The sequence below is a fragment of the Lissotriton helveticus genome, chromosome 7 (assembly GCF_964261635.1).
Source record: "Lissotriton helveticus chromosome 7, aLisHel1.1, whole genome shotgun sequence".
Lineage (NCBI taxonomy): Eukaryota > Metazoa > Chordata > Amphibia > Caudata > Salamandridae > Lissotriton > Lissotriton helveticus.
Window position 1 is genome coordinate 82,530,783 of NC_136068.1, and position 14,045 is coordinate 82,544,827.

The 14,045-nt window shown below is 45.8% G+C and overlaps 1 protein-coding gene across 1 annotated transcript in view; it reads right to left on the minus strand.

Moving 5' to 3' along the window:
• The window catches only part of NOP2 (NOP2 nucleolar protein), a 95,711-nt gene that overhangs the window by 43,357 nt on the left and 38,309 nt on the right, over positions 1 to 14,045 (minus strand). The window contains exons 6-8 of the mRNA XM_078651556.1: positions 8,263 to 8,327; positions 6,911 to 7,032; positions 3,529 to 3,728 (exon numbers count right to left, since the gene is read on the minus strand). Of these exons, the coding sequence (XP_078507682.1) occupies positions 3,529 to 3,728; positions 6,911 to 7,032; positions 8,263 to 8,327 (387 nt within the window). The remainder of the gene's footprint in view (positions 1 to 3,528; positions 3,729 to 6,910; positions 7,033 to 8,262; positions 8,328 to 14,045) is intronic.

The window sequence follows — 14,045 nt, forward strand, 5'->3', positions numbered from 1 at the left end:
ACGACGCCCCGACTTCTTTCACTTACCTGAGGAACCGGAGGAACCGGAGGAATGGTGGCGACTCCCGGAGCGCTCATAGCGGCTCCGCGATCGTTCTCTCGACCGCTCCCTCGACCTCCGACCGGACCGGGACCGCTCACGACGCGGGGCCGACACCCGGAGCTCGAGCAGCTTGCGGGACCGCTCCCGCCTAGCCTTACTCGTCAAGGCCCGGCAGTCGACGCAGGACTCCACGTCGTGGTCCGGGCCCAGACACCGGAGGCAGAGTCGATGGTGGTCGGTGACCGACATCAGGCGGTCGCACTCGTCGCAACTTTTAAAACCTGGCATCCTACCGGCACCTGAAGAGAGTTAGATGTAACAAAAACTTGGTCAAAAGACCGGAGTACTGCTCTTCGGATCTGCGCTAACTGGCGCAGAAAAAAGAAGAACTGACGTCAGCGCGCGGAGGCGGCGTCTATATACTCCAGCGACGTCATCACGGCGCACGACGCCAACGACGCGGAGCCGCAGGGGACGCCTGCAGACGACGCCTACCGACGCGCAGGGGTACTGCTACGCAAAAGTTTCCGGATCCAGACTGACGCCTGGGGATATTCTAAGGTAAGGAATCTAATACTAACCTGTTTCTTTCAGATGCTGTTGCCGCCTTTCTTACCACCTCATTGTATGCCCCAATGTCATCCGGTGGCGAAGGCCTCGAGGGGTATGTTTCTACCGCCTCCTCTGGGTTTTCGGCCTCGATGTCCTGCCATTCCTGGTCTTGGGCCGTCGAGGAACCTGAACCGTAGCTTGACTGCTGTTCCCCGTAATCCCCCTCTGTGTGGTAGAGGTCCTCCTCCTCTTCGTGCTCCGAAGGTTCCGGAGTTTTCGGCGGCTCTTCGATGTCGAACTCTTCGATCTCCTGTACCTCAGCGATGGTCGGTGCCGGCTTCGGGGGAATCTTGTAACTTTTCATTTTTTCGTCAAAGTCCTTCTTTCTCTGGAGGATGTTCTCCATTTCGGCCTCGAGCCTTCTCTTTTTTCTCTGCATTTCTGCGGCCTGTTCGTCGTCGAGCGTTTCGGCCGCCCTTTTCGGCGTCGTCGTCGAAGCTTTCTTCGGCTCTTTTTCTTTCGACGTCGCCTGCCTCCGGGAGTCCTTCTCGGAGGATCCGCTGGGCTCTTTTTCGAAGGATGCAGCTTCGGTCGTCGATTTGCTCGGCGCCGGTGCTCCTTTCGAGGCTCTGTGCTCTGACTTTCGGGAGTCTGCCTCAGGTTTTCGAGGCCCTGTGGGAGTTTTCGGGGTCGTAGACTCTCCTACCTTATCAGGCGTACTCTTATCGGTCTCAGCGACCGTGAAGTCATCTGGTCCTTCGGCGATGTTGTCCTCATCGTTGGTGGAGAGGCCAAGTTCATAGAGCGTCGGGGCTTGGCCCTTGCCCTGCATCGTGTGGTGAGCCGTCCTCTGTCCTTCTCGAATTCGGAGTGTCTTCGGCTTGAAGACGGAGCAGGCGTTGCAGTCTCTGCTTTCGTGGTCGATTGGCAGGCAGAGGTTGCAGACTGGGTGCTGGTCCTTCTGTGCGAACTTGTGGTGGCAGTTCTTGCAGAATTTAAACGGCGTCTTGTACATCCCTGCGCTCAGGGGGCCCCCTGTGTGCGCATTCCTTCAAGGAGGTCGAAGATTTCGAAGTTCTCTCCTTTCTTCGTCGTCTCCTCACTAAAGGTCCTCTTTTGTCGATGTTCTTAGGTCTTCACCTGTGAATTTCTGCTGTATTTTCTTCTTTCCTCCTCCAAAACTTCTGGAGCTTCACGCGACGATCCAGACCCAACGGCGGAAAAAAGAATCTGAAGATGGCGCCCAAGGGTGGTAGCTTCTGCCGGAAGCACGCCGACGTCACCGAAAGGACACCAAATGGTGGGACGTCGACGCCCACCTGGGCTACGACAAAAAAAAAAAAAAGAGAAAAAGAGAAAAAAAGACTACTATTCCGGACCCAACCACCAGATTGCGGAATATGCACAGCATAGTGAATCCAGAAAGATTCACGCTGCAAAACCTTGTCTAAGGTTCTGCACTATTTATGTAGAGGCTAAACTGCTTCTTGCCATATTCTTTAATAACAAGGATCAGCATGGAGGATAGAACGATTGCTACCACCACAACTGAATATGGACAACAGAGGGCAATTCTGTTCTATATTCATGATATTTACAAATACTTTATCCGGGGGCTAAGAAACATAAGCCCAACATTATCTGAATTTGCCAGTAACACAGAGTACCCAGATACCAGGCTGACAATGTAAAAATACCTATTCTTATGGTCTGGTGCCATCTTGGTCTTTTCTGGGAGACTATATTAGTAAAGTAATATAACCTATTATGGGAATATTTTTTGTGAGCAAGTTCTTATTCGGCAGGAGTGACGACAGGGAGATGCTCCTCCTCCTGAATTCCCAGGTCAAGCGGGTACCTTTGTTGCACAGGGTAAGTTTATAAGATGGGGTGACTAGAGTCTTCCTCCAGACAGAATCTGTCTTTTCATCACATCTGTGTGTCGTGCCACACCTCTTTGCCATGTTTCATCATTAATGCATGACTTGTGTTCTCTCAAATGAACTACTATGTGTCTATGTTGTAAACAAATGTTTTTTACATAAAGAAAATTCTTTAGGCAAAACATTAACAAAGTAATTTTTGGATTACTGTGTTCTGCTGTCTGTCCACATTTCTGACTGACTGGCTTCAGAGAAGTGAACAGATATATTGAACTTTTATGCCCCGATGAAGCCACTAACCCAGTTGGATAAAAGGAATCGGGAAAACATCTCAACCAAATTGAAATTAAAGAGGGTAGGACAAGAATACTTCATTACCATCACACCAATGTACTACTTCTTTTAACCCTGTCAGGGTAGCCCATAATAAACTGAAGTTGAGGGCTTTAACCCTAGGTATTATCAATTGTATACGTTTTCAATCATTCTGGTCCCTATCTAAAATATCCCATGCTCCCACAACTTGATAGAGCCCATCAAAACACAATATTGTATTTTTGTTGTGGGATAAGCCTAACAATGAAGCATGCCACAAATTGTGGATGAGGGCTGTTTTTTTCTAACAGAGGAATCTCAGTAATCAGAGGATTTCATCCTAACTATTATTATCTTGTGCTCACTAATCAACATGTGTACTATAGAAACAAAACTAACATAAAGGAAGTAATCTAGGAAGAAAAATGTAAAATAATAGTCGAAAGTGAAGCTGCAGAGAGGAGCAACCACTCAAAGACATGAAAATAGAAACAGAGGAACAAAGAAACTAGAAATACAATGTGAGAAAGAGGATATGTGAAAAAATACACATTGAGATGAAACAAATTGTAAAAACAAGAAACGTTTAGTACAGAAATAGGGAAGCAGAAGTAAAAGGTGGATGGGAAGACGAGTGTCCAAGAAAGGCAGGAGGAGGCGAGAGGAGGACAGGAAAAGAGCAGTTAAAAAGAAAAGAAAATGAAGCGGCACAGTAGTGCGGACACTGTGCCCTTACCTCAGACACAGGAAAGAGATCCATAAGCTTCTCAATCAGAAAGTCTCCATAGCTGTAGTAGGTTGCAAGATCATGGCGAAGTAGAGTCAGGTACTCCGCCCGTGTTCGCTCAGCATCCCGTTTTGTCCCAAAGTCCTGCAGCACCTCCACGTTATCCTTGATGCGCTGGTGCACGTCCTGCAAGTCCATAGGCTTAGAGGGTGGGGGAGCAAGTCAAGGACAACATCAAAATGTGGAGCATGAATGCTACTCAGAATTTCCTATCCAAGAAACCACTCTCACATGGACTACCCAGAATCCTTCATACCATACCCAAGACAGCTTACGCACAATGGGAAAGTGTCTCCCATACTGTATCCAGGAGAGCTTGCGGTAGGATTTCTTGGGAAATTAAACATCTATCTATTTTGAGTCCCGGTTATCCAATTCTTTAGTTTTTCTTGAAAGTAATGTTTACAAGCTTCCCCTACACCCAGGCCCAAATAAATATTAATACTGAAGAGGAGTATTGTTTTTAAATTATAAGTAACAGGTGTTCACATGTTCTAGGGTAGGTGAATCGGCCTCACAGGATCAGAAGTCAAAACAAAAACAGAAAAAACACACAATTTACAAGAGTTCATTCATCCTGGTGTTCCACTGCCAGAGTACACGTGTGTTCCCAGAGCTACATGGGAGAATAGCTTAACCAGACAAGGTTCTTTCTTTGCATTGTGGTACTTTTAGTCCTATTTATTGCATTATAACTTCAGGACTACAAACATAAGGGGGAACATCTAGACTGCAAGAGATATGTGGACCTCTAAAACGTGAGAGCTTTGCATTGCACATGACGCTCAAAACGAACACCTTCAGGTAGGAGGAAAATTACTCTGTATTTCCTCCTTTGTAAGTTTTAACTTTCAATTAAAGAGTCAGCAAATATGAGACAACCAAGACGTGGTTCTCCGGTACTAGATGGAATAGTTGCTGTGGTAACTATTGCGAATGGTTTTTTAAGATTCTGATATATGCAGAACACTTCCAAGTTTCTCTTTCCACCTGTAATTTGTTTATGTTTCACGTTTAGAACGTATTGAGTCAACATGTTTGATCCCATTGTATTTCCTTCAGTCATATACCATGTGAAAGTTATATAAACACTGTAACAACTGCAGATAACATAAATGCAAATAAAGAAATTAAAAAAACAAGCATTTGCAAAGCAATCTGTCTTGCCTTTGGGACCTTATATGTATTTAGATATGCAGCACATTAGCCTGGGTGCTGAAACATCTCCTGTTCTTTAACATGGAAGGAAAGTGAGCACCAAACTGCGTGACAAACCAGGTATAGGAACACATGGAGAGAAATATTGCCTTTATGCTGGAAAATGTATAGTCCGTAGCTTTGTTTTTAATATAACATCATGGCCTTCGGTGGTCATATCACTGAAAACACAAGATTTGAAAAAGTATTGTCCACGGGTGCCCGTGGAAGACAATTTCTATGGACTGGAATTTAGAGAATGCTAACGTGATTCTGGTATTTTACAGACCTCTGCTGGTCGTTTTCTATCAAGAAAGTTAAATAGAGGCAGTTGAACAAAAAACAAAGTCCCTAAGTGGAAGCAGACAAGTCCTAGGGCTGTTCTCCAGAGCCCACAAAGTACATACACATGTAAGTATATACTAAAGTATATACAAGAGGTCCCAAATGCTCGACCTAAAAACTAGATGGAATCATTGCTAACATGCTAGCACAGCCTCTTATGGCTCATGTTTGGAAACGAATACACTGTCCCCAGAAGTAATACAGAAATCCCACATCTTGGCAATGGAACGCGGAAATCAAGAAACCCCTTCATGAAGCATATATCTGCTCAAAGATGGGAAGATCACATCTGGTCATATTTAAATCCAGAAGCATAGAGAAACACTGGATAACATACAACTCAATTCAAGATCTACTTCAAAATTACCCTGGGGGTGGAATACTTAACATTACCTAAACAGTGTACATAGAAATATCTTCCCTGCAAAGTACAACTGACTTATTTTCAAGTGCCTGCTGCTGAGTTTCTACATAGAGTTTCACTTTTACTAATATTAGTTTTTCTATTGCTTGACAATTACCATGCCTTAGTAAGTTTAATGTAAAAAGTGTTACTGTGCAACTAATCCAAGGTGATTGTACTGTTGATGCTATAAAATAAAATGTTTCAATCCTTCTGGCCATCAAAAAATGTAAAGGGCAACATCTTCCAAACATTTGCAAAGATTTTTCTGGGTCAAGGATGCTGCACGAAGGAGACTCTACCAACTGGAATTCAGAACCAACCTTATAATACTACCATGATTCCAGTACACAGCAGACGAAGACAAGGTGTACCTCTCCACCCCGAATGACTACAAAGTCTGTGCTGCTTGTTACGCTACCCAAATGGACCACGGAAAACCGGTCAGGCAGCACACACAACCCCAAAGTCTTGATCCCAAAGGGCGGGCAACTGATAATCCCTGGGGCTATTCTAAATCCCTCTGGGCACAACTGAGATACACATCTATTGAACCAGGATGCTCAGACCTAATATGGGAGGCAGTCTATTGACAGATTTTGCATGTACCACATAACAAGTGATATGTACTCTACCTCCTGCAATAGTCCAGACCAGAAACAAACAACAACATATCAAACTGCAATAAACATTCTTATTGTATATTTCAAGAATTCCACATACAGTATCCCAAGACATCTGTGATTTGATTTGCACCATGGAAAAGAGACAAGAGTTCAATCTCTTTCACCACGTGTTTTGGACCCTTATATATTTCTGGCTTTGATATTCACCAAGTTCCAACCACAGGAGGTTAAAGTAATAGACGCTGGTGTGCCTCAAATAAAACTATGTGTTGCCTTACTCACGTATTGTTGGGGAGTTAAGTATGCAATAATGCTTCGGATCACACACTGACTGCCAGACCCCAGAGTTACCCTACAAATACACTGCAGGAAAGGTATCAAATAAGTACTTCCCTAAAGACAGTTTGTGGTGGCTGTGTCGCCTCTGAAAGCCCAAAAGTGGTTATGTGCAAGAGGGCCTTTGCCATTGGGGGTGCCTAAAGTGGCACTCCAATTGGATGTGGATTTCTGTGCAAATCCTCATACTAACTGTAGGTGATCTGGCGGACAGCACAGTGTGCACTTGGCTCCTGAACCTAAAGCAAATTGTACCCACACAGCTCTCTTTGAGTCCATATTCCAAACTCAGAACTACTCAAACACAACTTGGAATTACTCACACCACAGGTCCAAATAATTTCTGAAAACTATTGAGTACACCGTGTTCTTCACTACCCGGAGATGATACTGGCCCCTTCTGGTCCCTAGCTAAAAAGGATATTTTCTTTCTCAAGTTCCTGTTCGTTTGGCAAAACAAAGCGATCTTCTGGGTCCACGTTCAGTTGCAGATCTGCAGAATCGCCCTCCTTCACCTCCTCTTCCTCATCAGAGCTGGAAGAACCCCTGGCCAGCAACAAGAAAGAGGACATTGTCAGAGTGGTATTAAGTGAGCGCGCAGCAGGTCAGTTCTGAATTAAGAGGCAGAGTGTAAAAGAAACAGCAGTCTAAAAGGCTGTATGGGGAGAGGGTGTAGATCACCTCTAGAGCTGGGAAAGATGGGGAAGTACAAAGAAGACAATTTGAAAAAATCCAAGAGGAATAATGACAAAGACAGCTCAATAAGCAGGTGACCTATGTTAGGGATCGATACAAAACATACAAGATCATACATATTAGTAGCTCTCAGTTAGTTTCTTGCTTGTGCACAGAAAACCAGACACTCTCATTCTTATTGCTCAGCACCCTTCTGTCCTACACATTGGACAGTGTCGAAGGCACACCCTTCATTTGATTCTAGGGCATGGCCTTTACTCTCAATACTATTTTCTTTATCTCTGGTCACAATGCATATTCTACACAGGTTACCAACTCAATCATAGCAATGGCCAGCCCAAAACAACTAAGCTGGATTGTAGCAGCAACCCAGCAAGCTAGGGTATGGCCAAGTTCTGGAAGGTCACATCACACAACACTGTTCCATCATTCCCCCTCTTCTGCTGTCTAGTGTTGCCTTACTCAGTATGTTCCCCCTTGCTCCCAATGGAACCTCAAACCTCCTTTCCAACACTCACTAGCTGTTTTTGGCAAGCTAACTCCCTCTTACTTTTACATGATGCTCCCACTGCAGCCTTGAGGCACTCCAAAGTGTCCAAAAGATGAGACGCTACAACTATAAAAAACAAAAATTAAATATATATTTAGGGAGAACTCTGCTGCCTTCCTCTCTTAGCACCAGGCACCTGTGTTACCCAGATACCAGTGCTACACAGACACCAGTGCTACAACACCACTCCATTCTAACTCCAAACAACCACTTTTCTCTTCTTACTTTCTAATCCTATACTCCAGTGCTATCCTTCCTTTGCCCCCACTGTATTCTGATCTCGTCTCATTCAAAAGTTTTACTTCAACCCAGGACTCAAATAATCCTGCGCCACAGAAGAATCTCCTCTGCGATTGTCTTGTGAAATAGAGCCTCAAAAATGTTGATGGGTACTCACAGTGTCTGGGGCCAAGCGATACAAAACATGCTAAACACAGGGTACCTCTTGAGTACAGCACAATATCAGAAAGTGCCTGGGGTCACTGAACATCTCACTCAGTCTACTCCCTCACGGGTGATGTGTCGCTCACCTCTCAAGACGTGCCTTCTCCTGCAAGCGCTTCAGTTTGCGAGAAGCCTTCTCAATAGGAAGCAACTAGATATGGGAGAGAAAAGGAAATTGGAGTTTTGGTCAGCCAAACTATATCCTCTGAAATCTGAACATCCTAAAATCTCACCCTAAGATAGAGTGAAGGTGAGAGCAGAAAGAGAAAGACACTGGAAAAAAAGAGGAGAAACAGAAAATATGGAAGGAGAGTGAGGCTGTTACATCAAGTTCTGCTAAGGACTCCATATTTGTAACCAGCAAGTACCGTAGTTGAAGGCACTATAGCACATAACTTGATCAGATCAAACATATACCAGAAAAATCAGATAACAACAGAGGACTCAGTCACGGACAGAGATCATCACATACCAAGAAAGGAAAGCAGATATAGGTAAGCACACACACGCAGACAAACAGAGCTACAGGTATGCAGATATTTAAGACCTTATGCACTCATGGGGTCATGCCCCAGAAGGCAGGTCTGTATGCAGTCAGATAGCCAGAAGCACACGTTTACATGAAGCTAAGCAGGCAAACACACAGGTAAAATCAATGTCATGGTAGGCATACACAGGCAGTTCACTTGTGCAAAAGCACACAATCAAGGCAGACAGAGAGGGATATACAAGTTACTTCCCTTCGTGAACACTTTCTGGTGGACAACATATACCCGCAGATCCCTCACCCTTAGAATATACCTCAGAAGCCAAGCTGGAAATGGACATTGTCTTAGTAGCACTCTCAGGCACCACTAGGTGGCACTGTCGGCTCCAGTTTGACACCCTGCTGCCTGCAAGTGCCACCTCTGAGCGCCAACATTAGTTTCTTACCTGACTCTTTCTACACACTCAGCCAGAGAGCATTAACAATTATCAGGAGCAGTGTGCAGGTTGGCAAGTTGTGGCCTTTTTAGAGGATAAAAACTGGACACTCCGATTTGAGAGGAGGAAGGGCAGTGAGGATTCTGCAGCTAAAGAGTATCCTCCAGATGGAGCGTTACCGAAGACCTGCAAGTATGTGTACACCTGATGGATACTTCTAACCGCAGATTCCTCACCTTTAGAACAGATAAAGCAGTATTTCCCAAAGGTGGAGGGCGTGTGGAGTGGACTCCGAGCAAAGTGAACAAGTGATACGGTCTTTACTTTCAGACATGGCTGTCAGGGGAGTAGGGCCTCGTGAACGTGTGCACTATCACCCACGTCGGAGCCTGGTACTCCGCGTGCCAATGTAGTGGAAGCAGCCGCAGCCCTGTAGGACCCTCAGACCCTTCGGAGGCTGCTTCTTAACCTGAATAAAGCAGATCTTAATGCAAAGGACTATTCACCTTGATAGAGTCATTTTCTGCACTGCCTTATCCTACTTTTTCGAAGAGAATACCGCAAAAATCGGATTGTCCAGTCCCTGGTACGGGCAATATAAATGCTTCAAGCTCTTTTGGGGTCCAACTGATGGGTTCTCTCCTCCTCTTAGGCAGCTGAGAGGGGACAAATAAGGCTGGGAACATGATGGATTGCCCAACGTGAAAAGGAGTCACAACTTTCGGCAAGGTGGCCAGCCACGTCCTCAGCACCAGTTTGCCCAGAAAAAGGGTGGTGTAGGGCGGCTTCACTGACAACCCCTCACATACACTCATGCGATGAGCTGAACTGATCACAATGAGGAAGGCCATTTTGAAAGTCAAAAGAAGCAATTAGCAGCTGTGCATCGGCTCAAAGGCAGTCAAGAGCAAGTTAAGGCCCCACTGTGCTATCACAAGTGGTTTGGGAGGAAAGCAATGTGGGAAACATTTAATAAATTGCATCACACCAGGAGACTTAAACAAGGACGGCTGGTCCGGTAAATGAAAAAAGGCCAAATGAGCAGACTAATAACCACTGGATCACGGACAAAACCAAGAATATAAAGTCTGACAGCTTGGCACATGAAGGGTTCGTCTTCCACACCAGGCCACAAATGTGTCCCAGTGTAAAAGGACTTTGTGGAAGGATGCTTGGTGGCAAGGAAGATGCCCACCACTTTGGGTGGCAGTTCAAACGCAGTCAACTGCAGCCGCTCAAACTCCACGCAGGGAGGTGTATATTGCGCAGGCTCGCTTGAAACAACCTGCCCTGTCGCTGAGACAGAAGATCCTCCCGATGTTGCAGCCTGCGCGGATCGCAGAAGCTTATGCCCAGAATCTCCAGATACAACACACTCCAGGTACAACACTGTCCTGGCCCACTGGGAGGACTTGGGCTCTGCAGTACTGATCTTTTTCAGAAGTCAGGGCAGGAAAGGTAGGGGTAGAAATCCATACGGGAGATCCATATTCAGTTACCTCTGGAATCCATCTCTGAGCAAATCTCTTCGCAGGAACTATAATGCGCATTTTCAACTGTAGCGAAATGTGTTAGCCGGGGTTCTCCACACTAGCGGAAAATGCCCCTACTTCACCCCAGATGCAGACGCCATTCGTGATCCTCCAACCTCACGTACCGAGTTGATCCATCCTGGCATTCAGAGAGCCCACCAGATGGCTCATGACCAGGGAAACGCCCTAACACTCCTGTCAACTCCAGGAGAACGGAGTCTCTTGACACAGGACCCAACTCCACCCTGCTTTTTGCAGTACCACAAGACGGGGGTGTTGTCCATGAAGACTTGCAGCAGCCTCCCATTGATGGATAGCAGGAAATGTTACAATACCAGATTGATGTGGAGCTGAATTTCAGGTGGATATCAGAGTCCGCCAATCTCCACCTCCCCTAGGTGGCAACCCCAAACCAGAAGTGACGCATCCGTCACGACTGCCAGCTGTTGTTGGGGAAGGGAGCGGAGTCGGTCGCTGGTCAAATTGTGGTTAATAAGCCAACACTTCAGATCATGTGCAGAATGGCATCTGATAGGTTTTCTTGGTGCTGGGCCCATTGGAACTTGAGATTACATTGCAGAACCTGCACCATGCTACTTGGCATAAAAGCCAAGGAGGATAAAAGATCAAGAAGCCTTAAAGCTGCTCACCCAGAGATCCAGGGCCGAAGCTGAAACATCCATCTTGGGTTGAGACCCCTTTCAGACAAAGCTGGCCTTGATGGGATAGAAGAAATACTCAGGCTGGTGGGCGTGAGTAACATATCTTGGATTAAGTACATTAAAGCCACTTGGGAGAGATTGGGTTACCATCATTGTATAATGCCCCAAGAGAGCTAGGTGAATTTGCAGCACAGAGAGTCCTTAATTCACTGCAATGCCAGGCATGGCTATCTGACCGATACCTTTCTCTTGCTTAAAGGTTAATTCACTATAGAAGATTTCATGGATCAGACTGAACCCCTCAAGCGAGGTGCTTGTTCTTGTTATTCCAAAATTGGGACCTTGCCCCTCCATCCGTTTACCGACAAATGGGCCAAATAAAAAAATTAAGCAAATAAGAGAGTAGCAATGAAGCCAACAAATGGTAAGGAGTGTGCTCTAAGCCCACTTTTAGCCAACAGGTATTTTCACAAATGGGCTATCTGGTAGGTGGTTGGGATGTGCAAGGCATACATGAAAGGGAGAGAAGAACACAATAATGAAAGAACACAATAGTGAAAGCAACACAGAGATGAAGGGGACAAAGGCACAAGTAAGTGTTAGACTTGGCTTTTTCAACTGGTTCACCCCCAAACTTTTTTGTTTTTTGGCCTCCTGTTTTTTACCCCGTTTTGATAGCTTTGGGACTTTAGCACTGATCAGCAGTGATAAAATGCTCAAAGTGCATATGCTGTGTAAATTATGAGAATTGCTTATAAGTGATGGGCATATTTAATTTACTAGTAAGTCCCTAGTAAAGTGTATTGAGTGTGCCAGGACCTGCATATCAAATGCTACTAATGGGCCTGCAGCACTGATTGTGCCACCCACATGAGTAGCCCTGTAAGTGTGTCCCAGACTCACCACTGTAGTGTCTGTGCGTACATTTGTGAACTGCCATGTCGGCCTGGTGCACCCACTTGCCAGGCCCTAACCTTCCCTTTTTCTTACATGTAAGGCACCCCTAAGGTAGGCCCAAGGTACCCCATGGGTAAGGTGCGCTGTAAGTGAAAGGTACAACATGTTGTGGTGTGTGTGACAGATCCTGATAGGGAAATATTACCAATTTCGTTTTTCACCATTGAAAGGCTATCTGTCTCATAGGATATACTTTGTAACATCTTACAAGTATAACTTTTCATTGGGAAAAGATAGAGGAATAAAGTTTAGGCTCTCTGAACTCAGAATTTACTAACATCTTTTAGTAAAGATGTTTTTTATGTGGTGTGTTGAAAATGCCACTTTTTAGAAAGTAGGCATTTTCTTGTATAACCAGTCTGTGTGCCTCTGCTTGTTTGTGGATTGACTGATTCTGGATTGACAGAGGCTGGGAATGTGCATTCATTGTAGACAGCCACTGGGGGGTTAAGGTGTGCCTAGCCCTTCTTGGATGACTCAGAGTGGAGCTGAAAAGACCTCTAATGCATTTATAATAGTGGGAGGAGTTTTCCTTGCACCTGAATAGGGCCTGTCTCCCTTGCAAAATGCTGTCTCTACCCCCTATGTTCATAGTGCACCAGCGAGGACAGAACTAGTTTGGACTGGGCTCAGAGACCCTTGCTCAAAGAAGAACAAAGATCAAATTGGGTATAAGTAGTGGACCTTAAACTCCAGAACTTTAGATCAATTCTCGACTCAAGAGGAACGTTTGCCAAGGAGAAGAGCTGGAGAGCTGTAAGGAGGAGTTACTGCCACTTTTGTTGTGTGGGGTTGGCCTGCAGCTGCTGCTTCTGCCAAGGAAATGACAAAGACTGGAACTTTTCTGTGAACTGCAGAGGAAAGGACAAAGACTGGAACAGAACTTTGCTGTGAACCTGCTTGAAGAAGAATCTCCAAGGGCATGTGTGCTGGCCTCCCGTTCAGAAGTCTCAAGGACACAAAGACTTCACCCCCAGCTCCCCTGAACTCTGCTGAGAGTTCTGACCTGCCAGGAGGTGCCTATTCCAGCTTTGTGCCTCTGGAGGTTGTTTCTGCTGTTGGGAGCTGGAAGCAAATTGAAAGAAGCAAGGAAACCTGTCTCCGATGCTATCAGCGATGCCGCTGTGATGCCGGGACCTGCACCTGGAAAGCAGCACTACACGTAGAGTGCACAACGCACCACCGAGCCTGCACCGCAGCACCAACGCCCTTTGGCACCTTCAGTTATCGGCATTTCCTGATGCCAGAGCTCGCACCGACCCAGTCATCGCCAGCGCGCCTGCATCCTGTTATTGTGGCGCTGATAACACCAGAGGGCGACTACATGATCTCGACGACTTTACATCGCTGCACCGAAACCGATGCCTCTGTGCTTGAATCGACACGTCGCCTCCTCGCGGACACATCGCTTCGCCTCCACTGTTGCAGGAAGAGAGTCGGCCTCGACCTGTTCACTGATGCCTCACCTCCACCACTCTGTCCATCGTCAGACTTATTCAAAGGTACTTTTGGGGGGGGGGGTTCGTGTGACTCCGTGACAGACGCCAAGCACCTCACGGTCCGCGCCGTAATTTGGATTTATTGCTGTCACGACGTCGCAATAGCACAAGGTGGAGCTATTTGTTTTGCGAAAGCTTTATTTTGGAAGTAACTGTTCTCAAGTCATATCTTATTACCTTTAAGTTGGGTTTTTGTCGTTTGGATCTTGTTGAGTTTAGGTAAAGATACTTTATTTTCCTAAACTGGTGTGGTGTCCATTTGTAGTGTTATCACTGTTTTGAGTACAAATACTTT